This window comes from Narcine bancroftii, chromosome 12 (assembly GCF_036971445.1).
Source record: "Narcine bancroftii isolate sNarBan1 chromosome 12, sNarBan1.hap1, whole genome shotgun sequence".
NCBI lineage: Eukaryota > Metazoa > Chordata > Chondrichthyes > Torpediniformes > Narcinidae > Narcine > Narcine bancroftii.
Window position 1 is genome coordinate 83,209,675 of NC_091480.1, and position 26,779 is coordinate 83,236,453.

At 39.2% G+C, this 26,779-nt stretch overlaps 1 protein-coding gene across 1 annotated transcript in view; it reads right to left on the reverse strand.

Moving 5' to 3' along the window:
* Positions 1-26,779, reverse strand: part of LOC138747734 (signal transducer and activator of transcription 5B-like) — a 46,115-nt gene that overhangs the window by 17,138 nt on the left and 2,198 nt on the right. Inside the window, exons 2-12 of the mRNA XM_069907251.1 lie at positions 24,156-24,312; positions 21,974-22,063; positions 19,292-19,463; positions 16,356-16,492; positions 10,544-10,695; positions 6,853-7,008; positions 6,136-6,315; positions 3,408-3,495; positions 1,325-1,447; positions 1,139-1,231; positions 311-517 (exon numbers count right to left, since the gene is read on the reverse strand). Coding sequence (XP_069763352.1) covers positions 311-517; positions 1,139-1,231; positions 1,325-1,447; positions 3,408-3,495; positions 6,136-6,315; positions 6,853-7,008; positions 10,544-10,695; positions 16,356-16,492; positions 19,292-19,463; positions 21,974-22,063; positions 24,156-24,312 — 1,555 coding nt within the window. The remainder of the gene's footprint in view (positions 1-310; positions 518-1,138; positions 1,232-1,324; positions 1,448-3,407; positions 3,496-6,135; positions 6,316-6,852; positions 7,009-10,543; positions 10,696-16,355; positions 16,493-19,291; positions 19,464-21,973; positions 22,064-24,155; positions 24,313-26,779) is intronic.

Consider the following 26,779-nt stretch of genomic DNA (forward strand, 5'->3'; position numbering starts at 1 on the left):
TGTGAGATAAAGTGGGAATGAGGAAAGGCTAAAATGTCACTTTTGCAACTTCTTAAATACTTCAGGGGTTAACAGTAATTGTCAATGAACACTTAACTCATCAAAAAGGAATGTGGATTCGTATTAAGTCACAATTTTCCCCAAAATACAAACATGCCATGACATTTTTGCTGTGATTTTAAGTCTTGGATCTTTGGCAGTGCTAGTTTCCCATCGTTAACTTTTCTGGAATAGTGGAAGGCAGACTTCAGAGGTCTTTCAGATTGGCATATAACACAAAGGTTGCACAATAGCTAAGATAACATCTTACCCTATTAAATTGAGACCAGGTGATGGTCATATTGCTAAAATCTTCTGGATGTATGGCCGAACTGCTGAATGCTTTCTGAGCCAAGAAAACTAGATTTTCTTCTGATAAACCTCTGGTGCTTTGAACCTCTGCTTTGAATTTCATGTTGAGAGCTTCACATAACTGTGGCCAGAGTACTTTATCAGGAACTACAAATGGCACTCTACCCTGAAATTACAAATAGAAAACCAATATGAACTAATGAATATTTTTACCAATTTAAGATTTTTATTTTAACACAACACGTCACCTTTTTCAATGGCAAACAGCAGATTTCTAAACAGGTAATGTAAAGAAAAATCAAATAGATTAATAACTGATTTATTAAATCCACTGAATTACGATAAATGCTTACAATTTGGAAGGTGTCCATTAATGCTGTGAGCTTATTGAAATGTAATTAACATGCAACTGAAAAACTTGACTTTACACTGGTCCATCTTGTATCTTGTGGGAATGCCCACTGAACTAAAATTACTAATATTTTAAACTCAGGTTACAAATGTACATGTGGGCCAAAACAGATTCATTTGAGGTTGAAAATAACATCACATCACCTTCCTCAAATGTTCTATTTTGAAAGATAAGTACATTATCTGAGCCATTTTATCCCATCCTTGCAGAATTTTAAAAAATCTAATTGTTTGATGATGACTTTATGATGGAGCTAATAATTCTGCAGAGGGATATTTAGCACCTCCAGTTTCATATTGATCTTTATTCAGTACAGTAAGCATTTCTATAGACCCAAATAGTAAACTAATACAAGGCAAATTATATGCAACTTACTGGCTCTGCAAATGCATTATCCCAGAGTACAGTGGCAGTAGCGTTGTTGTCTTGGCTGCCATGAACTATTACTACCACTGGAAGTGACAAAGTCTGCCAGAAACAAAATAATTACTCAGATACTAATTAGATTCAATGCCAAAAAATACTGTTAAAATCACTCAGCAAGTTCTGTAGGCAACATACCTTAACTTGAAACACTAATTCATTTCCACCAACACTGAATTGTGATTCAAAAAGAATTGTGAATTTCTCTTCAGTAACTGATTCTGCTCCACGTCGATCAGAACGTTTGATACGTTTCAAGGACTAAACCAAAATCAAAGTGTATGTGGCATCAAGAGATTTATACATTTTGAGTTTTTGCAATACAGGTAGTCCCCAATTTATGACCTATGCGACTTAAGTTACAACCATCTGTACATATGACTGGAAAAAAAACCTGTATTAATTAAAATATAAAGAAAAATTATATAAATATAAAAATTACACCTTTGGGGTGAAAGTAAGGGCCTATCTATGGAAAATAGTGCATTTGGTAGGAGTGGCCAACCTCTCACGAGAGCTGGCCTTGGTGACCACCATGTTGTATTTGATGAACGATAAAACAGATACGACCGGTCGGTCAGAACGGAACATGGTCGTAAGTTGAGGACTACCTGTACTTCAGAATTTATGAAACAAAATGTCAAAGGCATCAAAGTAAAGAACACAGTAAATTCCAAACATAACACAGAAGAAACCATAACACAATCAGAAATTCTCTCCCATTTTGTTTATATAAAAAAAAACATAGCTGCACTTCTGGAGTTCCTGTAACGGCAGCGCTGCCACTGGTGTGGGCGTCGGAGTGCGGAGAAACAGCGCTCCTCTGTAGGGTCCATATGCAAAATCCAACTGCCATCAGCTCTGCACAGGCTTTAAATGGCTTGTTAAAAGAGCCAACAGTGGTTTATTTTTAAAATCTGCAAGACTGGGTCTGGATGGCAGTGGCCACGGGGAGTTGCAGGTTCCTTGGAAGCAGAGGATTGACACAGGTTACTCGAAAAAGGAGAGACCACACCGTTTAAGAAGAAGGAGAGGAGACAACCCTATGGGGTGGTGACCACGGCAATGGACCAGCGAGGGACTCTGAGGATGAAGAACAGACAAGCAGCAACTTGAGGAGAGGAACCCAATCAAGCTATGAGCTACTGGAAACTGGATGAAGTTACCCAGGTATCGGAACAGAGATGTGAGAGGGTGCTGTGGGTTTGCTGATGGTATCTGGACCTCAAGTTGCCAATGGTTTGAAGCGAAAGCTGTGTGGCTGTGGAACACTGGAGGCAAATCCACAGACACCAAGAGACTCCGGGGGGGGGGGGGGGGGGGGGGGGGGGGGGGGAGAGTGGTGTTGGAGTACACTCTTCTTGCTTCTCTTTCTCTGACTGTGAGGGTGATGGGCAATTTCTGATGGTGAATCTTTGACTGCCTTACAGTAAATGGAAGGAAATTTCATGTAATATTACTTTTCTGTTTGATGAAATGACAATAAAAGAATCTAGAATCGAGCATTTGACCCATCCTGAGCCACCAAAACTATTTTATAAACAATATCCCATCAACTTTCTATTGTTTTTCCTCCACTTTGAGCTATTGTGGCAACATTTTGATTTACTTACTGGACCTGTCATTCAGACACAAATTTGAATCCCATCACTGGGGAAATTAAATTCAAATAGATGTGGAATTAAATGAGGAATTAAAATAGCATGCTTTCAAAACACCAATCTGGTGCTGTGTTGAGTTTGCACACTTTCTACCAGGTGCATTGCTTTCTTCCTACATCTCAAAGACATGTGGGTTGGTAGGTTAAATGGCTACAGTAAATTGTTTTTGTGTGTGTCATAATAATGAGTTTATTGTCACATACAATGGAAATGTACCATATGCATGAAAATCCTTACTTGGTGCAGCTGATCATATATTTTACAAAAAAAAAGAAAGAACACATACAATATTACATTTAATTGAGTTTAAACTGAGTAGGCAAGTGATAAGCAAATTGATAACAATATGGGAGAATAGAAGTTGGGGAGAATGGGGATTAATTGAAGATTAGTGCACATGGCAGTTGTGGTTCAGCAAAGAGCCTTATCTCCATGCTGCATGACCAAAATTCCATGTAGGATATAGAACAAACTGCAATTGGGTTGCGATCTGATAGTGTAATTAACTGGCCCTCAACTCAAATGGGATTCTAAATATTGGTCTGAAGTTTTTTGCTTACCATATTTCTAAAGTTGGCACTCAAGGTTCCCGTTGCTTGATGGTACTCCATAACACAACAGTTGTTTAGTATTTCACCACTGCTATCACTGCCAGAAACACATAGATAAAAATTCAGATTCTTTTAAAAATGACTGATAAAAAGATTTGTTTCATTGAAAGGTTATTCGTGATAATGTAGCGAGGTACTAAGGGACAATAGGCAGCTAGCTCCAAACACAAGAGCAAAGATGCTCTGAAACAGTGATTCAATTCCTCAGTTTGGAGGACAATTTATCATTTTAAGATATGACATTTATTTTATCTTCAATAATATCCACAATATTACCCATATTTGGTTGAAAAAAAGAATTTTGCTATATCCTGACATTATCTTCTTCCCTATAACTTTATCATCTCCAGAAATAAAAGCCCAATAATCTATTAAATTGATTTTCTAACTCGTCTTCAAATTCTGCAACAGCGAGGTCTGGACCCAAGATGGCAGCGCCTATGACTGGCAGCAGCCATGAGGGTTTGCAGACTCCGTGGATGCAGAGGACTGGTGCAGGATGACCTACGGGATGGTGACGGACCAGTGAGGGGCTCGATGGCTCAGGAACACACAGTGGGCTACTGGCAACTCAAGGAACCCACGCAGGCTGCGGGCTGCTGGAGACTGTGGTCAAAGGATTCACACCAGGCTGCAAAATGCTGGAGAGTGGCTGAAGGGGTACCAGGTACCAGAACCAGGATGCGAAAGGGTGTTGAGGGCAATAAAGGATTCCTGATCGTGTCAGAGGTTCAGATCTGAAGCTCGGGTTGTCGATAGTTTAGAGTGCAGTCTGCGTGGCTGCGAAGACTGCATGAGGGTTGGAGGTGAATCCACGGACACGGTGACTCTGGGGGAAACCCCCTTTTGCTTCTTTCTCTGACTGCAAGTGGTGCCCAGCAATTTCTGCTGATGGAATATTAAGCAATGTCACCACCTTTAATCGATACTTCCCTTATTGCTGCATCATAGCCTATTTATTCTTGTAACTCAGCAACCATGTCATGTTTTAAGTTGTGGTGGTATTCTTCATGGTTTTAGCATATGACATTTCCTTCTTTAGTTTTATTCAAAACACACTTTCCTTTATGTTCACTTTTCAGTTCTATGTGCTACCCTTAAATTAGTTAAAACTCTTCCAAACTATACTTGAATACCTCCTTAAGGATCTGTCGTGTTGAGATGAAGCCCTTTACTTTTGAACTGATGTCTCCTATCCCAGAACCGGTCAATTTGAACCCCTTGATTCCACATGATGCCTCAAACTGTACGTTGATCATCTTATTTCCACTCCATCCAGTGCAAGCCACTGTATATCATTCAGAAATTACATACAGTTTCACTCCATTTTTTTTCCCTGAAAGTCTGATCATAGAATCTGACAAACTGGCCTATATTACTGATAACAACCTGCATTACACATCTCACTCTGCAGAATATTCTGTAACCTTTATTTGATTGCCTTGAATCTTGGCAATCAAATTGCCATACGAGACAGGACTCGCGTTAAGAGATGGTTTCAAGTTTTAGGTCGAGGAGGAAAACAGAAACAAGTTAGAAATATCAAGTACAAAAATTAATCAGAGGCGATTAGGAGAACAAAGACTGATTAGTACAGTCCAAAGGAAAGGAAGTCATAAGAACAAATTATAATAATATTAGAGAAGGAAATGGAAGATTTTAAGTAAGGAAATATTCAATGCAGACATCTATGTTGATTGTTTTTAATCCAAGAGGAGTGAAATGAGGATCAAGAAAATGAACTGCAGACTGCAACTACAGTGTGCAAAAAGTAGCTGATGGGACAAAGAATAAAGCATTCAGTTTATATGGCTTGAATCCCAGAATATTGGATTTTGATGAGGGATTACCATCGAACCAACTGTGACTGGAAGATAATGACTCACTCTCATTTTCTGAACAGGGGTGAAGCAGAAATTGTCAATTAATATTCCTCAATTGTGGGAAAAAGGCTACAGGACTCAGGCTGTTTTAGGAACAATCAGTACAAATTCACAAAGGGAATAACTTGATTAATTTAGAATGCATAATAAAACCCAATATAGTCACAGTGAATAATGGATGAACAGTATGTTTAAAATATGCATTTCCTTTAACAGCAATGGGACATGGTTACTTGTATAAAGGGTTGACAAGGATGTAAAGGAAAAAAAGGAAAGTCATGTTTTAAGTTGTGCAAGAGTATGCCATGATAATCTGTGCTATCTCTTTCCATTATAGTAGATTTGAAAATGGTTTGGAATATATAATTAGAGATCTGGACAAATTAGAGAAAAAAAACTGCAAGATGAATTCAGAAGATAAAGTTGCATACATGGAGACAAAGTGCTAGTCAACGTTTCAAGTCAAGCATTGAAATAGGGTTTTAACCTGAAACATTAACCACGTTTTAACCTGAAACATTTCTGACTGACCCACTAAGTTCTTCCAGCAGTTTGTTTATTGCTCCAGGTTCCAACATCTGCAGTCTCAGCTTCAGAGAAACATCGCGGAGGGTAGATCATATTCCATGCAGAGAACCATTAAATTATGCAAGTAATGAAATGAAAAATAACTTAACGAGTGAACAGAGGTAATGAGATGAAAAACAATTGATCAATTTGAAAATCTAAGAGTATTATGGAATGAGCTCAAAGGGAAAATCCGTTTTTTTGAATTGCTTGAATGAGGTACTTACTTTCTTGTGTTTTCATTTTTCAGAAGTGCCTTTGCTTGCTGTTCGCTAATAATAGTTGCTTTCACTTGGGGTGGGTTCATATGTACATTCAGCTTTCCACCGACTAATAAACGTACTGTGGCTGCAAACTTAGTCTGAGTTTTCAAAACCTGAGGGGGCTGTTTCTCAATAATAAAGGTGCTGGGAAATAAATTAAAAAAAGACTTGTTACAAACTGTTCCACTTAAATACTTAAGCTTATTACAAATAAAACATTATAAAATCTCCAAAAAAAAAACACTTCTTCACAATTTTTACAGGTTACACCCCTGCAAGCTGTATTTTCGCCTGTTGGGTCTATGGTGAATCTACATCAGAACATTTCCACACCCGACATACCTCCATATCCTGTAATTATTGGTGCTGAAATGGAGAATCTCTAAAGGTAAAATACATTCAATTAAGATGTTCAGTTTCATTGTCACATGTATCAAGATACAGTGAGCAGACCAGTAGACATCACATAGTGTAAGTAAGACAATACAAAAGTGCAGGATTAGAGAGAGAGAGAGAGATCAGAATTCAGACGTTGGAATGAAAAGTTGTTTGAAGAATGACATTTTACAATTGAAGTATAAGAAATAGGTTGATGCAGTACAAAGAGTGAAATATTGCATTTCTGAATACACACTGTTCACAGTGAAATATTAAAAAAGATGACATGTTAACGTTGCTGACCTTGTAACTAGTGCAGATATTACATCTGTAATTGTTGCATTGAGCTCTGTAAGTAATTCTTCCACTGGACCTGGGATGGGAAGCTGCTGCCGTTGGTGTTCAGCACGCTTGATCTGCTGACGATTCTGCCATATTGTCTCCGCTAATTTCTCACACCTACAGGTTCAACACATTCGAATAATAGCACAGCAAATATAAAACTAAGTTTTCGCCTGGTTATACTGGTCCATAATGAAACAGTGTAACAATTCTAGAAGCTGAAAGATGTGTAGCAATAATTTATTTTTATTAAAACAGTTTCACTCCAACATATTGGAGTGAATTTCCTCTGGACCCCTTCCAACTTATTGATCTCCTTCCTGTAGTTGGGTGACCAAGTGTGGTCTCACCAATGTCTTGTACAAGGTCTAAGGTCCCAACTTTGGTACTGAATTCCCCGCTCAATCAAGGCAAGCATTCTAAACGATTTTTTCACCATGTTATCCATCTGAGTTACCATTGAATTATGCACCTATACCCCCAGCTCTCTCTGTTTAACTACCCTCACCAGGCCCATGCTAATTTCTGTATGTCCTACCGTGGTCTGAGTTACCAAAGTACAACACTTTACACTAGTTAAGAGTTAAATTCAATTTGCCACTCCTTGGCCCACCTGATTTCAATCCTGTTGTAAACTCAGATATACTCACTATCTACTATATTCCAATTTTGGTGTCACCTGCAAATTTACTAAATGTGTTAACTACATTGTCACCCAAATCATTAAAAAAGTTGAAAAACATCTTTTAAGGACTGAGCACTGATCCCTGCACTGGTCACAGGCCTCTAATTTACAGTGTATAAGAAAGACAGGCAGATAGGAGAGGGGGTAGCATGGCCCTGATGGTAAGCAATGGTATTAAATCACTAAAAAGGGACATACAGTCTAAAGTGATAGAATCCTTATGGGCTGAGGGTAAAAGGACTCTTATTAGCAGTTATATACAGGCCCCCAAACAGCAGCTGGGAGGTGGACTATGAGCTACAGCCGGATATAGAGAAAAGCACGTCAGAAGAAAAAAGTCAAAATAATTATTGGGATTTTAACATGGGAGGAAATTGGGAAAGTCAGGAGGTACTGGATCTCAGGAGAGAGAGTTTGTAGAATGCCTAAGGAATGGCATTTTGGAACCGCTTGTTGATTAGCCTACCTGGGGATTGGAGGTTTTGGATTGGGTGATGTGTAATGAACCTGAGGTTCCTTTGAAAAGGAAAAATCAATATCAAGTGTCAATATTTCAGTGGAACAAAGGAGATTTCAGTGGTATGAGAGAGGAACTGGCCCAAGTTGACTGGAGAAGTAAGCTGGATGAGGGATGGCAGAGCAGAATTGGATATTTCCACAAGAAATGAAGAAAGTGCAGGACAGATAGCTTCCAAGAAATAAGAAAATTATGAACGGAAAAATGGCACTAATGTGTCTAACAGAGGTGAAGGCTAAAATAAAAGCAAAAGGGAGGGCATACAAGGAAGCAAAACTTGGTAGAAACACAGAGGACTGGAAAACATTTAAAAATAACTTATAGAAAGAGACAAAAAGTCATGGGGGGGAAAAAGATGAAATATGAAAGAAAGATGACAAATAACAGAAGAATACTAAGAGTTTTTTTTAAATATGAAGAATAAAAGATATATAGGACCAATTGAAAATTATGCTGGAGAAATTGTAATGGGTAACAAAGAGATGGCAGAAGAACTAAAAGAGCATTTCGTGTCAGTCTTCACGGAGGAAGATGAGCAAAATATCTGATAGTCAAGAGGTCTCAAGGAATAGAATTGAGAACAGGCAAGATTACTAGAGAGAGTGCTTTGTAAGCTAAATGGACTAAATTAAACAGACCGGATGAAGTCCACCCAGGTTCTAAAGAAGGTGACTTTGGAAATTGTGGAGACATTCAAAATGATTTTCCTGTAAGAAAGGAGCAAGGCAGGAAAAAAGGAAATTATGGTTTCCTGAAGGGAAGATCCTAACTGACCAACCTATTGGAATTTTTTGAGGAAATTTCAAGTAGGATGGACAAGGGAGAGGCTGTGGACATTGTGTATTTGGATTTTCAAAAGGCCTTTGATAAGGTGACACATAAGAGGCTGCTTAATAAGATGAGAGCCCATGGAAAGATATTAGATTGGGTAGAGCATTGGCTGATTGGCAGGAAGCAAAGGGTAGGAATAAAGGGATCCTGTTCTGGTTGGTTGCTGGTTTCTAGAGGTGTTCCATGGGGTCGGTGTTGAGGCTGCTTCTTTTTACAATGTACATTGACGATTTAGATTATGGATTGAATGGTTTTGTGGCTAAGTTTGCAGATGACACCAAGATGGATGGGGGTGCAGGAAATGTTGAAGAAACTGAAAGGTTGCAGAGAGACTTGGATAGCTTAGGAGTGTGGGCAAATAAATGGCAGATGAGCTACAATGTTTAGAAATGTACGGTTATGAATTTTGGAAGAAGAAAAAAAAGAAGCAGATTATTATTTGGATGGGGAGAAAATCCAAAATTCGGAAGTGCAAATGGACTTGGGGGTCCTCATCCAGGATAATCTAATGATTAACCACCAGGTTGGATTGACAGTAAGGTAATCAAATACTATGTTGGCATTCATTTCAAGAGGAATAGTGTATAAGAGTAGAGGTGTTTATGAGGCTCTACAAGGCACTGGTAAGACCCCATTTGGAATACTGTGTGCAGTTTTATCTTAGAAGGGGTGTAATGATTTTGGAAGCGCATATCGATTTACCAGGATGATTCCTGGAATGCAAGGGCTAACATATGAGGAACATTTAGTGACTCTTGGACTCTATTCATTGGAGTATAGAAGAATTAAAGAAGATCTCAGAAACATTTCGAATGCTGAAAGGATTGGACAATATAGATATGAGTAAGATGTTTCCCTTGGTGGGTGAATTCAGGATAAGAGGGCACAGTCTTAGAATTAAAAGATACCTATTTAAAACAGAGATGAAGAGAAATTGCTTCAGCCAGAGGGTTGTGGATTTGTTGCCACATTCAGCTGTTGAGGCCTTATCATTGGGGGAATTTAAGGAGGAGATTGATAGTATCTAATTAGTCAGGAAATCAAGGGATATGGGGAAAAGGCGTCATTTGTGAGAACAGTTTAGCTCAGGGTGGAGTGGCAGAGCAGACTCAATGGGCCTTTTTTCTTGTGATCTTGTGAATTTGAGCAATCGTCCTCTCCCCTCCGTCTCCTACGATCAACCCAGTTTTGAATCCAATTGGCCAGCTCACCTCGGATCCAACGCAATTTAACCTTCTCGAATAAAGCTGCCATACAGGACCTTGTCAAAGGCTTTGTTAAACTCTATATATACAATGTCTCCCTCGCTGCCTTCTTCAATGCTCTTGGTCACCCAAGAAAACAAGATTTATGACACTGTGGTTTGTGATCTTTTCTTTCATAATTTTAAGTGGTTTCCTTTCTAAATATATTAACTACTGAATTAAATGGAAAAAAAATCCATCATCCAAAAATTTTCAGATATAATACCCATCTTTGAAAGATTCCAATCTCAGCCACGTAACTGGGGCAAATGGAGCTCACTTACATCAATAAATAATGTAAGAAATATTTTTGAAAAAGGTTCTGCTATTTTGACAATTTTCAAATAATTTAATGAATCAAGAAGAAATTCCTACCATGACTGAAGAATGTCCAAACCTCCTTCAGACTGACCACCGTTCCCTGCTAACTGTTGGCGACGTTTCCACTGAATCAATTCATCATCTAAAATAATTGTCTGGAGCTTACGAAGCAACTGCAATGTCTTTTGATGTTTCTCAGCTAAATCCTACAAGTACACAGGAGTTCACACTTTGATTAGAAACTGTATTGCTAATGTGATGAAGGCTGTCAGAAACGTTCTAAGCTATTTTTTTAAGGACCCAAAATACTGATTGAATTAATTTTATTTGAGGCAAATCTTTCTGATGAAAAGTCCATCCACAAATAAACTGAAGTCTTCAATTTTCTATCAGAATTAGCAGTCTGGTAGAAAAATATAAACTGCTCGAGATTTACAAGACAAAATCTTCATCACACAATATTGATGTTTATTGCCATAATTAAAGCTGAAAATTTTACTTGCTGCAGCCAAACACATACTTTTATAAAAACCTTCAAAAGTATAAATTATCCCAGTATTAACCATATAACTGTTTACGGCGTGGAAACAGACCATGTCGGCCCTTCAAGTCCACGCTGGTTCACTTGAACAATGCAACAGATTCACTTCTTCCTGTAAAGTGGAAAATCTTAATTCATGAAAAAATTACATTTCTAAAGCACAGTACATGAAAACGGGAATCTCCAAAGTCCTTTCCAGGCAATGAAATGTCTGGAAGGTTGTTCCCACAGTTGGAAGCACGCAGCAGGATACACGGGGAGGAAGATCACTAGCTCCACGTACCGAGAAAACCAGGAGCTATGAAAACGGGAATCTCCAAAGTCCTTTCCAGGCAATGAAATGTCTGGAAGGTTGTTCCCACAGTTGGAAGCACGCAGCAGGATACACGGGGAGGAAGATCACTAGCTCCACGTACCGAGAAAACCAGGAGCTGAATTGAATTGACTGAATTGAGCAACTCAGCCAGTCTCGCAGCATCCATGGGAGGTAAAGGTATATTACCGACCTATTTTTACCTCCAATGGTGAAGCCCGTAATTGCCGAGTTCCTCCAGCATTGATAGAGATAATACAAAAGATATTACGTGCAAGAAAAAAGTGGTGGCATGTTTTTTTGTGATGCTGGAGTAGCAATGATAAGGGGAGATTCAAGGGCCTGACAGCCACTGGTAAAAAATGATTTTGAAGCTGGAAATGGTGGATTTCAGACTTCTGTGCCTTCTTTCTGAATGTAGCAGCAGGAAGTGGCTGTGAATAGGGTGATGTTAGTCCTTTAGGATGTTGGCTGCCTTCTTGAGGTGATGTCTCACACTAATGTCTTCAATGGATGGGAAGTCAAAGCTCATAATATCACAAATATCACTCTCGGTAGATGCCACTTGGACTTCATCGTTTACTTTTCTCCAGCATCTGCAAACATCTGCTTTTCAAGTCAAGTAGTTATGGGTGTTGTTTAAAGGATACATGGGTTAATTGTGCAGCTAAAAGAACAATGTCTGAAGTGGCAGAAAGATAAAATTATTCTTCAACACTCGTCTTAATTTAATAAAAATGAATCAACAACAATGTTTACAGTGATTAAAGACAGATTAAAATACATATTTTAAATGTGGCAGATTATAAAATTGGAAAGTACAGAAAGGATGCTTCTTTGGGAATTGAAGGAACGTTTCAAGTTCTTGCCTCAACAATCTTGCTTAAATCTGTCAACCTGACAAACAGTTTTCAAGAAATGCTTTGGCATAATAATAATCTAAGATGAAGTTAAGTGGCATTTGGCTGAATATTAAATGAATAATCACAGATCTGTTTGACTAATTTGATCAAGAACTTTAACTGATGGGAAAGAATAAAGGAAGGTAGTGCTATTGATGTATGTTTGAAGCATCACAATCCAAGACTAATTAATAGATAAAGCAGTACGAATTCAAAAGAAAATAAATACAGGTACACAATCCTTTATCCGGAACCCTTGGGGGGCAGTGTGTTCCAAATTTCAGATTTTTCCGGATTTCAGAACAAAAGCTAGCTGCCCCAGATTGAAGCCCAACCGAATTGTGCTGCCGATTCCACTCCCTTCCAGTCATGTTGGCTTCTCTCCCCCCCCCCCCACCCCACCCACCTAAATCATACTGGCATCTCTCTCCTCTCCCCCCTTGTCCATCTGAGTCATGCTGCCGTCTCTCTCCCTCCCCCGCCTGCCCGAATCATACTGCCGTCTCCCCCTCCCCCGGCCCGAGTAGCGGTGCCGTCTCTCTCTCTCCCCTCGCAAACACGAGTCGCACTGCTATCTCTCCCCCCACCCCCCCGCCCAACCTAGCCGCGCTGCTGTCTCTCTCTCTCCCTCCACTGAACCAGTACCAGGAAAAAAAGTGCCAATTTTTGGAGCTTTCCGGATTTTAGATGTCCGGATAAAGGATTGTGTACCTGTACTAATATCACCATTTTTTCTGATACATCCTTAATCTGGACTTGAATATACAGGGTAAAATTTTAGTACTTGCAGAAGATTCAGTAGTTGAGAATGCAGCAAATATGGTAGGGGATAGCTCCTGCTTCAGGGTGACATGCATTTTAAATGAACATAACGAGGAAATTAAACAGAAGTTTGAAGAAAAAGGTTTTTTAAGAAAAATTAGGAAACACAATATAAAGTAATGGCACAATTTTAAAGGTCTGGCAAGCAATAAGCAACCTGTCAAAAAGGATATTTAGATCCATCAAGAGCTTAATGTTACGAATTGTGCAAAATGAGGAACAATAGGGCAAATGTATCAGACAGTATTTACTTTAAAAACATTAATTTATTTCTAACTCAAACTATAGTCTTAACTTTTAAACCATCCTTAACAGTGTCTGTGTGTGTGTGTGTCTGTGTGTGTGTGTGTCTGTGTGTGTGTCTGTGTGTGTGTGTGTGTCTGTGTGTGTGTGTCTGTGCGTGTGTGTGTGTCTGTGTGTGTGTCTGTGTGTGTGTCTGTGTGTGTGTCTGTGTGTGTGTCTGTGCGTGTGTGTGTGTGTCTGTGTGTGTGTGTGTGTCTGTGTGTGTGTCTGTGTGTGTGTGTGTGTCTGTGTGTGTGTATCTGTGCGTGTGTGTGTGTGTCTGTGTGTGTGTCTGTGTGTGTGTGTGTGTGTGTGTGTGTGTCTGTGTGTGTGTGTCTGTGTGTGTGTGTCTGTGTGTGTGTGTGTCTGTGTGTGTGTGTCTGTGCGTGTGTGTGTGTCTGTGTGTGTGTGTCTATGTGTGTGTGTCTGTGTGTGTGTGTCTGTGTGTGTGTCTGTGTGTGTGTCTGTGTGTGTGTCTGTGTGTGTGTGTCTGTGTGTCTGTATGTGTGTGTGTGTCTGTGTGTGTATGTCTGTGTGTGTGTGTCTGTGTGTGTGTGTCTGTGTGTGTGTCTGTGTGTGTGTGTCTGTGTGTGTGTCTGTGTGTGTGTCTGTGTGTGTGTGTGTCTGTGTGTGTGTGTCTGTGTGTGTGTGTGTGTCTGTGTGTGTGTCTGTGTGTGTGTGTCTGTGTGTGTGTGTGTCTGTGTGTGTGTCTGTGTGTGTGTGTCTGTGTATGTCTGTGTGTGTGTGTGTCTGTGCGTGTGTGTGTGTCTGTGTGTGTGTGTCTATGTGTGTGTGTCTGTGTGTGTGTCTGTGTGTGTGTCTGTGTGTGTGTGTCTGTGTGTGTGTGTCTGTGTGTGTGTGTCTGTGTGTCTGTATGTGTGTGTGTGTCTGTGTGTGTATGTCTGTGTGTGTCTGTGTGTGTGTGTCTGTGTGTGTGTGTCTGTGTGTGTCTGTGTGTGTGTCTGTGTGTGTGTGTGTGTCTGTGTGTGTGTGTCTGTGTGTGTCTGTGTGTGTGTCTGTGTGTGTGTGTCTGTGTGTGTGTGTGTCTGTGTGTGTGTGTCTGTCTGTGTGTGTCTGTGTGTGTGTCTGTGTGTGTGTGTGTGTGTGTGTGTGTGTGTCTGTGTGTGTGTCTGTGTGTGTGTCTGTGTGTATCTGTGTGTGTCTCTGTGTGTGTGTGTCTGTGTGTGTGTCTGTGTGTGTGTGTCTGTGTGTGTGTCTGTGTGTGTGTGTCTGTGTGTGTGTCTGTGTGTGTGTCTGTGTGTGTGTGTGTCTGTGTGTGTGTGTGTGTGTGTCTATCTGTGTGTGTGTGTCTGTGTGTGTGTGTGTCTGTGTGTGTGTGTGTTTTCAAATTCAGTGTCGAAGCACAGGCCTTTGAAATTTGATGCCCAGAATTAATGTTGAACTGATGGGAAGACTGGAGTTTGTCGCTGCTACAAACTCATGAATTCTTCTTGCATTGCCTTTGAGGAAATGTCCATCCACACGAGCTTTGGTCACAACACTCCCAGTCCTTTGCAGGCAAAACTCGAACCAGACGGCTTCCATGAAGCTTCCAAGATCCTTGCACTGGTCTCTCGAAGTAACTTCACTGCTCATCACACTTAAAATTAAACAGTCTCTCCAAGTGACTTCCTCTGTTACTCAATCAAAATGAAGCACTTTGCTTCCCAAAAAGACTCTCCTGGCACAGGTCAATTCATCAAAAAGGTCCAGTCATTCACAGAGCATGCCTTGCTCTGAATTTCACAGAATGGCTGGCCACAAGAGCTGTTTCAAAAGGCTATATTCTTGCCAGCAGTCAGAATGGTTCTTCCTTGCAAAAATGTCTTTAGAAATGTATTGAATTCTGGAACAGACTTGTGGGAAGCCTTCCCTCAGTTCTTCCAATGTATTTAACTGTGACCACTCAGTCCCTCCTGTCTATACTATCCCTTAGAGCGATCATCTTATTTTACTAAAACGGGAGCTCATAATATTAATAAAAGAAAGCTCATGCTAAATCATTTTCAAAATGCTCAGACTGCCACTCGAATATCATGTTTGACCTTGGAACTCTTTTCTATAGTGTGATGAAAAGGCTTGGAGAAGAAGTTTCCAGAATTGTAGGGCTTTGGTTATAAGAGATTAGAGAAGCATGGTTTCTTCTCAGAGCAGAAACAGTTTCAGACATTTGGCAGAGGTATTCAAAATTGTGAATGTTTTTGATGAGTTAATATCCAGAAGTAGTTCTCAACATGAAAATGGTCAACAGATTTAAGATGATTGGTACAAGACAAAGCAAGGATTTTTTAAAAATCAATAAAATATTCTGATCAGGAATTCAACACCAAAAAAAAATGTGGAAGCAAAATTCAAAGATAAATTCTTCCAGTGGGTAAAAAATAATGAACAGAATGATGCGCAAGAGATTGTGGCTAATTAGCTCATTCTACCAAACAGTCTAGAAAAGGGCACTGGGTCAATTGGTCCACTCTAATATGCACAGATTACCTTGTACTCAACACTCAAGTAGTTATTGTATTTCTGATGAGTAGGAAAAAAATTTCAGAATGCACGATGTCATGTATGCACCCTGACAATAAATCTGAACTTTGAACTTTAGAGCCAGGACATACTTTGGATGAAAATGAAGGAATTTTATTTCATATTTGAGCCCAATACATCTGAATTGGGACAGCTTAGTTGCAAAATACAACCAACAGACCCTCAAAGTTAAAATATGTTCTTTTTTCCTTGCATCTACTTCCCTCAATTTAACCATCCCAAAAATGTAGATGCATCGAATCACTTTATATCCTTTATGTTAAATTCTTAGCAGCTGCTTTCTGAAATAGTCAATTCTTTCTCACACTCATGGGTGCAAAATTCTACCAATATAAATGTCGTTGAAACCATAATATTCTGTTGTTTAATGCTATTAATTATCAACCTATCTTTTTTTGAATATTATTCAGAAAATATAAAGGAGCACATTTTTTGTAAAAATGTTTTTGAAATTATAAATACCAGTCTGTATTGCTGTAGTGTCTGGGCTTCTCTTTGTAACCACCCCTCCAGAGATGTTCGTTTTTGTTGCAAGCTTTGCTCTCTCAAGATACGATTCTGGTCTTGAGGACTCAGCTGTGCAAGTTGAGCAAGCTGGGCTAGAAAAGGAATAATTTCACATCAGCATTAAATAGAAATAAATGGCAGTTAAATTTTATGTTTAAAATGGTTTTATCTAAGTACGTCATAATGCTCAAATGCATCACTTTCCACCTGTACAATGGTTAGGGTGTTCACAAGGATATTACCAAGGCTGGAGAGTTTGAGCTATAAGGAGAGACTGGGGCTTTTTTCTCCTGGACTATAGGAATGGAGAGATATTATGCAAGTATACAAAATCGTGAGGACACAGTCAAGGCAAAAGGTCAATCTTTTTCCCCAGGTAGGGGAGTGTGAAACTAGAGGGTATAGGGTTAGGATAAGAGGGAAAAAGAAGTGGTGAGTGTTTGGAACAATCTGCCAGAGGAAATGGTGCAGGTGGGTATAATTATCGTGTTTAAGATATTTAGATAGGTTCAAAGTTTAGAGGGATATGGGTCAGGAATGGTCTTTTTATAACTGCCCTGAGTGAGCAGTGGGAATGACAGCCAAAGCAGTAGTACGCTTTGCTTGTGAAATGTAGGAAATCAGGGAAGCCACGAGTGTTCCTGGCTGCACCTGCAAGAAGTGTTGCAGCTCCTCAGACGACATACAAGAAGTCACATCCAACCCCGAGATTCTTTTTCCTGCAGGCGAGGCAGAATCACCACTTATTGATAGTGTTAAAAAAAAACTGTATTAAACATACACATGTAAACAAATTTTAAATGTAAACAAACTGACTGTGCAATACAGAAAGAAAAAAAGAACAGCCTGCATTTCAGATGTATGAACTCCAAATCATTTTGGGTGGCAGAGAAAGTGATCGGAATTACAGGGGGACAGAAGCAGGAGACAGCCAGATGGGTGATCATTAGAAAAGGGAATAGGCAGTCAGTGGAGAGTACCCTGTGGCCACATCCCCTCAACAACAAGTGGATATTGTTGAGGGGGATGACTTAACAGAGCAAGTCACAGTGGTCAAGTCTCCGGCCCTTTGACTCAGAAGACAAGGGAGAAGAGCTGTCGCGATAGGGACATTCAACAATTAGGGAAACAGAGAGGTGATGCTGTGGATGAGATTGAGGCTCCCAGACAATATACAAATGTTCTGGAGAAATTCAGCAGGTCACACAGCATCCACAGCAAGTAAAGGGTAATCAAATGTTTTGGGTCAAGGCCCTTCACCAGGTTTTGCTCTTATGAGAACCACATACACTAGACAATGCAAAATACTCTGCATTGGATATGTAGAGTATTTAACATGGTATACCAAGCTATGATCATTGCTCAAAACAGGTCCAAAAACAAAGTTCTTTGGTGCAGGTAATGCCCCAAAAAAGGTAATAATTTTATTCTTCATAATGGGTCCTGGAGACAAGGACTCCTCCTGAACCAATGTCCAACCACAACAGTGCTGGAAGAAGTAGAAGCCTCACCACAGAGATTGCTGAGTATTTAAGAGCTTTAAGAGGTCAGCAGCAAGTGCCATCACTGTGGGACCAAAGGCAAAATCCAGACCTTTGCCTTTTCGGGGTCCATTAGGATAATTCAAATGGTACATCCCAACAAAATCTTTGTGGCTGTTAATAAACTCTAATCCGTTATCTAATTTTTGCAGGAACAATAGCTGCAATCACAGACTCTGCTGGAAAGAGTCTCAGCCCAGCTGTCATCAGCCCAAGTAATAGAGGTTTGTCAGCCAAATGAAATAACCTGACAGGCTCAAGAAAACAAATCTGTGTTGTATCCAAGGGGGCCTAAGCAACACTGTCTAGAAGGAATAGTCATGATGATTGGATTCCCCAATTGCTGCTGAGGTCACAAGAGATGGAATAAGTTTTGCATTTTTTCCACTTTTTGCAACAAACTAACCTTTGTGCGCTGCCATCACACTTCCCCTTCATCGTCCATGCACCAGCCTGCATTCACCCATGGAGAAGAGGAGAAACATGGTTGTGCATGCCCTATGGACCCACATTTAACAGGTAAGTGTCCTTTCTGCCCTTTAATTTGTCCTCCTTTTGGGGGGGTGTAGGGCATACACCACCCAATGAAGGGCAACTTTACATATGGCTCAAGGTGGTGCAGGATCAAGGACAGTGCGCTCAAAAGCCAGGCTGCCCAGCCTAAAATCAGATGTCTGGCCACCCTAGTTAGTTCTGGATGGCAATTAATGTTGGATATAGCAGCGACAGTCATCGAAGTGAATGAATGAGAAAAGAGTGAAGTTAGTAACATAAGCTGCCAGTTGTTTTTGAAGCTTTAAGGCATGGAAAATAATTTTCAAGATTCGCAAAAGGTTGTAGATTTGCCAAAAAATGCAATTTCATGTAGCTTTCACTCAAAGAAACAAGACTTTTGATCATTCTCTTTCATTCTCCTGATAATATGCTTATCTCTGAAAATTTTCTATTATGAGTCAGGTTTTCCATTTGGTTGTAAGAAAATGTTCCTGTTTCTCCCAGAATTTATAACTTAATACAATTATCACATTTATGCGGCTTCTTACAAACTGAGCAGAGATAAACTAGATTTTCATTCTCTTTGATATTCTACTGAATTATCACATATAAAAATGGATCAGTTTTTGTCCTCAGCGCTCCTTCAGAGAAGACAAAATACTCAACATGCATATTAGTAGATGCAATTTGCACACTTTTGCCCTAATATACAACATGGAGCAAAACGCAATGATAAAAACTTTATGAATTTGGGATTTTTTTTTGAAAATGCATGATTTTAAAAAAAATAATGAAACTTCACCAGAACAGTTAAAATCCACTGAAAACTCTGCTGAGTTGAGAAATCCAGGTTACCTTGTATCCGCAGACTTTCTTGATATTGAATGATAAAGTATTCTTGAGTGTGTTGAAGCTTTCGTAGCTCATTCTCAGTATCTTGAGTCATTAATCTTAGTTCCTCAAATGTTTGGTTTATTTGAAGGTGTTTCTGAGACATGGAATCTAATAAACCAACTGGTGAACTTGGCTACATTTAAAAAGAATTAGTTGAGTTCATGGATCTTACACAGCAGTTTTACTACAGAAAACTAATCAGGTAGTCCTCAGCTTACAACCGTGTTCTGTTCTGACCAACCGGTCGCATCTTGAAGTGGACATGAATCAGAAATTTACTGCATCCGTTTTATCATTCGTCAAATACAACATGGCGGGGGCCACCAAGGCCAGATCTCACGAGATTTTGGCCACCCCTGCCATCGGTGCTATTTTCCCGAGTTAGGCCCCTTCTTTCACCCCAAAAGCATAACTTTTATATTATTTATTTATTTTTTTAAAAATTCAGTCGTATGTATGGATGGCTAAATCGTATAGGTTGTAAGTCGGGGACTACCTGCATCTCCATTAAAAAAACTATTTACTTAAATATTGAGATCTCATGAATAAAGAATAAAAGTATCGCCTTTATTTTTTTTCCCCAAACAATAAATCTGAGTTAATACAATTATCCTAAATATTGGCAAATCATTGTAAAAATGTAATTTTTCTGTCAACTGAATGTGATATTCAAAGGAAGAAATTGGTTTCATCCTGTTTACATGAATCATCCATTTATAACAGTACCTATTAACACTCAATGACTTAGCCTTCAACCGGTCTACATGTCCATTCTACTAAAGCAATAGGAAATTATTACCAAAAATAAAGACTGCACACAAGTTAAACTGTGTTGTAATCTTGATATTTCTTGCCTTTCAGGTTTTCTAGATTTCAGTGCCTAAAGAAATTGTGCCCTAATCATGGTAAATATTTTGGTTTCTCTAAATTAGAATAACTATTCCGCAAATTGTTGCAGCTACTTACTTAGTATTAACAGTTTTTTCAAAGTAATGCAATTATTCATCAAGATAATTGAACAAATAACCTCAAGGATAATGCACAAAGACAAGGAGGTAGAATCATGTATGGTTTGGTACAACAATTTAATTGGGTAATTTTGTCTAAGCAAATAAACCAAGATAAATTCATTCCACGATATGTGACAGTTCATATTTTAATGCCTCTTTCTAATTTAAGGAAATCTTGTAAGTAATCAAACTTCCATAAAATACAAATATTGTTAAGTTTCTATAATCCTTGATAATTAATATGTTTATTTTAGCGATGGTACAAGCGTAATCATTCCACATTTAGGGCATTTATGATTTTTTATTATCTAAGGAATAGCGTGGACCAATAATTGAGGCATGGAACATCTAAAGATTATATACAAAATAAAGTGTCCCTATCTCACAGTTAATATTAAAGTAATCTAGAAATATGAAATTTTACATATGGGTTAGATTTAGCACGGCTGTGCAATATACTCTTTTCTAAAACACCCTTAGGAAGTCCTCTATTGCCCAAACGGAGCCTAATTTTAATTGTTCCCGTTAAAAACAGATGAGTGTTTTTTATTGTGCCTCTAGGGCAAGAGCTTTAATATTTTAAATTGTGTGAATCCAGGCCAAACAACAGACAGGAAGTTGACACCATTTCCGACCAGCACGGACTTTTTAAGCACGCAAGTTTGAATCAGTAAATTTGTTGGTTTGAAACTCTACTCGACTCAGTGCGTTTCTTCCACTCGCGGTGGCCGATAGCCACAAAATCATAAAATTGCTCTAAAATGCCACAAAGAAAGGCTTCAGAGAGTATTCTATGGAAACAAAATTTTGCCAATTCTGTTTCCAAGCAACATGATTGTTAGCCCCAATAACCTAAGCAACAAGATATATTAGATGCTACATGAATAAAAATGGATTTAAATTTCATTTTCAACCTCATGACTATTTTTTAAAAAAAGCATTTTAATTCTTCAAAGAAAAATTTCCCAGATCTCCTGCATGTCAAGTTACCAACTATCTGACAGTACACTTCTTGTCCTCAGTCACATTTTTTTTTAAACTTTGTTAGTTCTGCTGTCCTTGCTTGAATTTGTATCTTGGTAATTTCAAAGGAGGTTTTTTTGAAAAATATTTTCATTAGCTTTCTTTACTGTTCCATTTCTGGGGATGATTTACCATTTCATTTGCATTTTTATTTAAAAACATTTCTTTTAAGACCAAGATTTCAACACAAGTTTGTAACTTCTCTTGCATTTCTCTACTTTATCAACTCTATTTCTGGTCCGTCCTTATTTGATGACTTTCTACGAGTCAAATACAATAATTCATACGCTCTTCTTGCTCTCCAGGGATACCAATGGTCTATCCTCTTCCATTTTTTCAAGAGTTTTTGGGCTTTTAAGCCTGAGATCAAGTGATCATTACTTTTAAAAATGATTTGACTTATTCCTTTGAATCTTGCCAAGTCTTCACCCTATTGTTCAATTCAATAAGTTTCTCCACTACTTTTTACACCCCCGATTAAACAGGCCTAAAATATTTCTTCCTTCAAATTTAACTCACTGTATATGGAATGACTAACTAGACTGTTCTCAAAACAAACCTTCTCACTGCTCCGAGGCGTACATGAAAATAACTTGAACTTGATACTTACATTTGTAGCTTCTCTAATTAGTCTTTGCTCATGGTACAAAATGTGTTTGATTGATCTAACCAGTTCCAGTGGACAACGGTCATAAGTATTCTAGAAAGAGTAATTAAAAAATCAAACTAGTCAACAAAAGTCAAATTTTCCATAACTGAGATATGCTCAAAGCCTAATCTCACATCTATCCAACTGTGACATGAGAAAAAAGTATTTAATAGTAAAATAGTCTTTTCTAAATGTTCAAGTTTGTCTTATTACATGCTTCCATTTTCCAGTCCATTTAGAGTGTCTGTGAAACTGACTATAGATTGAAGACAGCACTTTCCTAAATTGGATACATCTTGCAGAGAGAGAAAAACCCAGATGACCTAGAGATTCAAGATTGAGTACACAGCTTTACTCAGGGGCCATTTTAAGGAGACAGTACTGGAGCAAACTGCTCTTGGAAGAAATACTGTGCTGGATTGGCCTCATGTGTGGTTATAAACAATCTGTCTGATTTCCTCCTGACTGTTATATGGCATTTAGATGAAATTAGCAGTTCATGAAGTGGGTGAAAAAGATTGGGTTGGGGAGGGGTGGTGTGGAGAATGAAACAACAATATTTATAACTCACAAAACTGTTGTTGAGGTGCTTCCAGTTATATAGATTCTAGTTTCTATGGTTATATAGACATAGCATTCTGGATGGTTGTATAACTGCCTAGTATGGAGGTGCCAACTCTCAGGACAAGAATAAACCCTTTCCACCCAGGCCATGCCCTCTTCACTCTGCTAACATCCAGAAAAAGGTACAGGTGCTTAAAGACGAGCACTCAGTGGCACAAGGACAGACTCTTCCCTGCTGCCATCAGATAACTGAATAATCAATGAACCGAAGGCACAGCCTTACTTTTTCTGCACTGCTATTATTTTATTTTTTATAGTAATGTCATAAGACGGTTATAATATATAGGTTTGCACTACGATGCGGCCGCAAAACACTGAAATTCATGACTTGTTCATGACAATAAATCCTGATTCAGAATGGGAATATAGGCAATCTGTCTGATTCCTCCTGTCTGTTATAGAGGAGTGAGAATACCACTCTGTGACAAAAACAGTGAAGGTCACTTTTGTTTGGCTGGCCCACGGAAAGGGTTCTGAAAGCAGAAGAAATATTGCGCTTGTATAATGACCAGAGTGAGAGTCACGAGTTCGGCTAACCAACAGAAAGGGTTCTGGAAGCTTTGTGAGCATCACTTGCTTTGTGTCCTCAACGCCAAAGAAGAGGGAAGTTTTGGTTGGCACTCATCTAAAAAGGACACTTTGCTGGAAGCATCTCAACAAGGATTTTGTGAGTTATAAATATTCTGTCACCCCCCCCCACCCCCGGTCTCTTTCACCCACTTCATGAACTGCTAATTTCATTTAACGCTTGTGTGTCGCATCAATTTCAAGCCTACACGTCAACACTAAATTTCTGAAACTGAACTTCAAACTGTCTTCTGAGAATTGTGCCTTGAGCTGTAGTGGCTTGGGGTAGTCCACACATATTCGTGCATGGTTGGGGGTTAAGTTAGAAAAGTTTAGATAGGTTAGTTAAATTAGATAAAGCATTAAGTCAATAATTTCTATTGCTGCTGGCTGGTATGTAACAGTCATCAGTTGAAGATTTACAAGTTTGTAGTTACACAGATACAAAAAGTTACCCAGTGGCAATAATTTTAATAAATTTGACAGGTAGTGCTAGCAATAATTTTGTCGAAACAGGCAGCAAACCCATGACCCAATCCACCTGGTCAGCCAATTCAATTCAATCCAAGTCAATCCAAGAAGAGGCTTAGAGCTAGAGCAGAAAGCAATCAAAGATTGGTCATTCTGTTGGTGCAGAAGTGCAGAGAAATATTGTAGAGAGTCAAGTTTGCACATGCTTGTAATTCTTCTTTCAGTAAATCTTTTACATTTTAGGCAATGCATTTTTACTCAGAGATGTTCAAATAGTTGATGAATTTTATTTTCTTCTACATATACTTGGTCAGTGAAAAATAAAATTTCATTAGTCAGTTGAACATTGGACAATTTCAATAAAAAATTTACACTTCTTTATGTGGCTTATTATGTTTAAAATATAGTAATCAATTCATTACTATCTAGTCTCAAACACAAAGCTTTATATAGCTGGATAATATTTAAAAATAACATTTACCTTTAATTGTGTGGCATAATTCCCTAATTTCAACTTTTGTACAAAAATATCTTCACCCATTAGATGATCAGCTTTCTTCTGTAACTCCTGTATTAACGTCTCAAGCAACCTCTGTGCTCGATATTCTTCTTGTGGATTCTCCAGATCTATTGAATCCCTAAAAGAAGGTGGAACAGAACAGTACAGGACTTTTGGAGCACAATGTCTTTGGTGAATAAGTGCCCAAATTAAGCTAAAACTCTGCTGTGTGCATATGGTACTTTTTTTTTAAAAACCGATTGGGTATCCCCTCAACTTCTTATGCTCAAGGGAAGACAACCCAAGCTTGTCCAACCTCTCCTTCTAGCTCGTGCTTTAATCCAGGCTACATCCTAGTAACTCCCCTCTGTGTCCTGTCTAGGTCTCACATAAATCTATGCCATCTGCCATGATGAAAAGATTCCATTTACCCCATCTTGGTCTTAAATACGTTGTCCCTTAACATTAACCAAAGTGGCATCCAAAGAATACATCCATTGAGCAAAGGTGAAGGAATTTTATTTTTGTCAAACATGCCTAACATTTTGGAATGTCACATGGCTATTCTGAAATTTCTTTAGGAAAACACTTCATTTTGAAGAAACCAATCAAACTGATGTGAAAAGAATAGATGATAAGAGAGTGCTCCTGGAAAATCAGTTTTAAATTGGAGAACATTTGATCAACTTTTTAGTGCAATAATTGCACTTTGGCAGCTTGACAGAAGATTAATTTCCAAATTGCATACAAATTTGTTTATTTATGAAACAGCGTTTTCCGGTCCTCCGTATAACACACTACAAACACAGTATAGACAAACAATGCATGTACAAATATTTTAAAAGTAAATATTATTGTTAAATAAATCATCGAGTCACAGAGGTATTTTTATGAGCAGTTCATCAGTCATTCAGCCAGTGGGAAAAAGTGGTTTCTCAGCCTGGTGGTTCCGATTTTGATACCCCTGTATTTCTTTCCTGATGGGGAGTAACTGGAGGATGCTGCATTCGCAATGGGAGGGGTCCTCACTGATTTTGTGAGCCCTCTTCAGACAATGATCTTGATAAATCCCATCAATGGGTTGGGGGAAATGGGAGACCCCAGTGATCCTCTCTGCTGCTCTTATGGTCCTGTGGATTAACCTCTGATCTGATGCTCTACAGCAGCCGGACAGGACACTCTTGATAGAGCTCCTGTGGAAAGTTGACAAGATAGTGGCCAGTAGCCTTGCCTATCTATCTCGGGCTTCTCAGTAAGTGCAGTCACTGTTGCGCCTTCCCGACGAGTGAGATGCTTTGTGTCCAGAATAGTTAGGTCACTTCTAAATGAACTCAGTGGAACTTGGTGCCCTCTCCTCTCTCCATTACCGAGCTATTTATGTGTAGTGGAGGGTAGTTGTTCCTGGTCTTATTTAAGTCCACAATCATCTCCATCTTGCCCAGGTTGAGACTCAGGTTGCTATTATCGCATCGCTGTAGTCCAACTCATCGTTGTTGCTGATAAGGCTTAACTACTGCAAACTTGATGACTCTTTTGGAACTGCATTGGGTGTTGCAGGCATGGGTCAGTAGTGTCATAATGTGAACAAGATCGGGCTGAGCACACAGCCCTGAGGTGTGCCAATGTTCAGCATGATGGTGCTCGATGTTCTGCTGTCAACATGGGCAGGGATGAAGGAGAGAGGGAAGGGAGGGGGGCAAAGGGGAGAAAATGACATGGTGTATATTCAAGAGGGAAATGTTTGTGTGTATTTTGGTCAGTATGGTTCATAGTGTGAAAAATAAAAAAAAATTTAAAAAAACATGGGCAGACTGTTGTCTTCTTGTTAGGAAGTCCAGAATCTAGTTACAGATTCAGATTTAAGATTTATTGTCAGTACCTACATGACATGACATACAACCCTGCCGGGCAAGGCAGAACTACCACTTATTATCACGGAAGATGGCATGTAAACAAAAAAAGAAATGTAAACAAACTGACTGTGCAATAGAGAAAGAAAACAAATCAAATAAAATGCAAGAGTCCTTAAACGTGTCCCTAATTGGTTTGTGGTTGAAGTGCCTGATGGTAGAGGAGTAGCATCTGTTTCTGAAACTGTTGGCGCGAGGGTTGTGGCACCTCTACCCCTCTCCCGATGGTAGCAGCGAGAACAAAGCGTGTGCTGGGTGATGTGCATCCTTGATGAATGCAGCTGCTCTCAGACAACAGCGTTCCCTGTAGATGTTCTCGATGGTGGGGAGAACTTTACCTGTGATGTACTGGGCTGTGTCCACTACCTTTTGCAGGGGTATTGGTGTCCCCATACCAGACCATGATGCAGCCTGTCAGCACACTTTCCACCAGATATATGTAGAAATTTGCCTGGGTTTCTGATGTCATACCAAACCTCTGCAAACAAGTAGAGGTGCTAATATGCTTTCTTCACGATACCATTACTGTGTTGGGACCAGGAAAGATCCTCCAAGATAATGACTCCCAAGAACTTACATTTGCTCATGCTCTCCACCTTTGATTCCCCCAATGGTCACTGGCTCGTACACCTCTGGTTTTCCCCTCCTGAAGTCAACCAACAGCTCCTTTGTTTTGGCAACATTGAATGTGAGGTT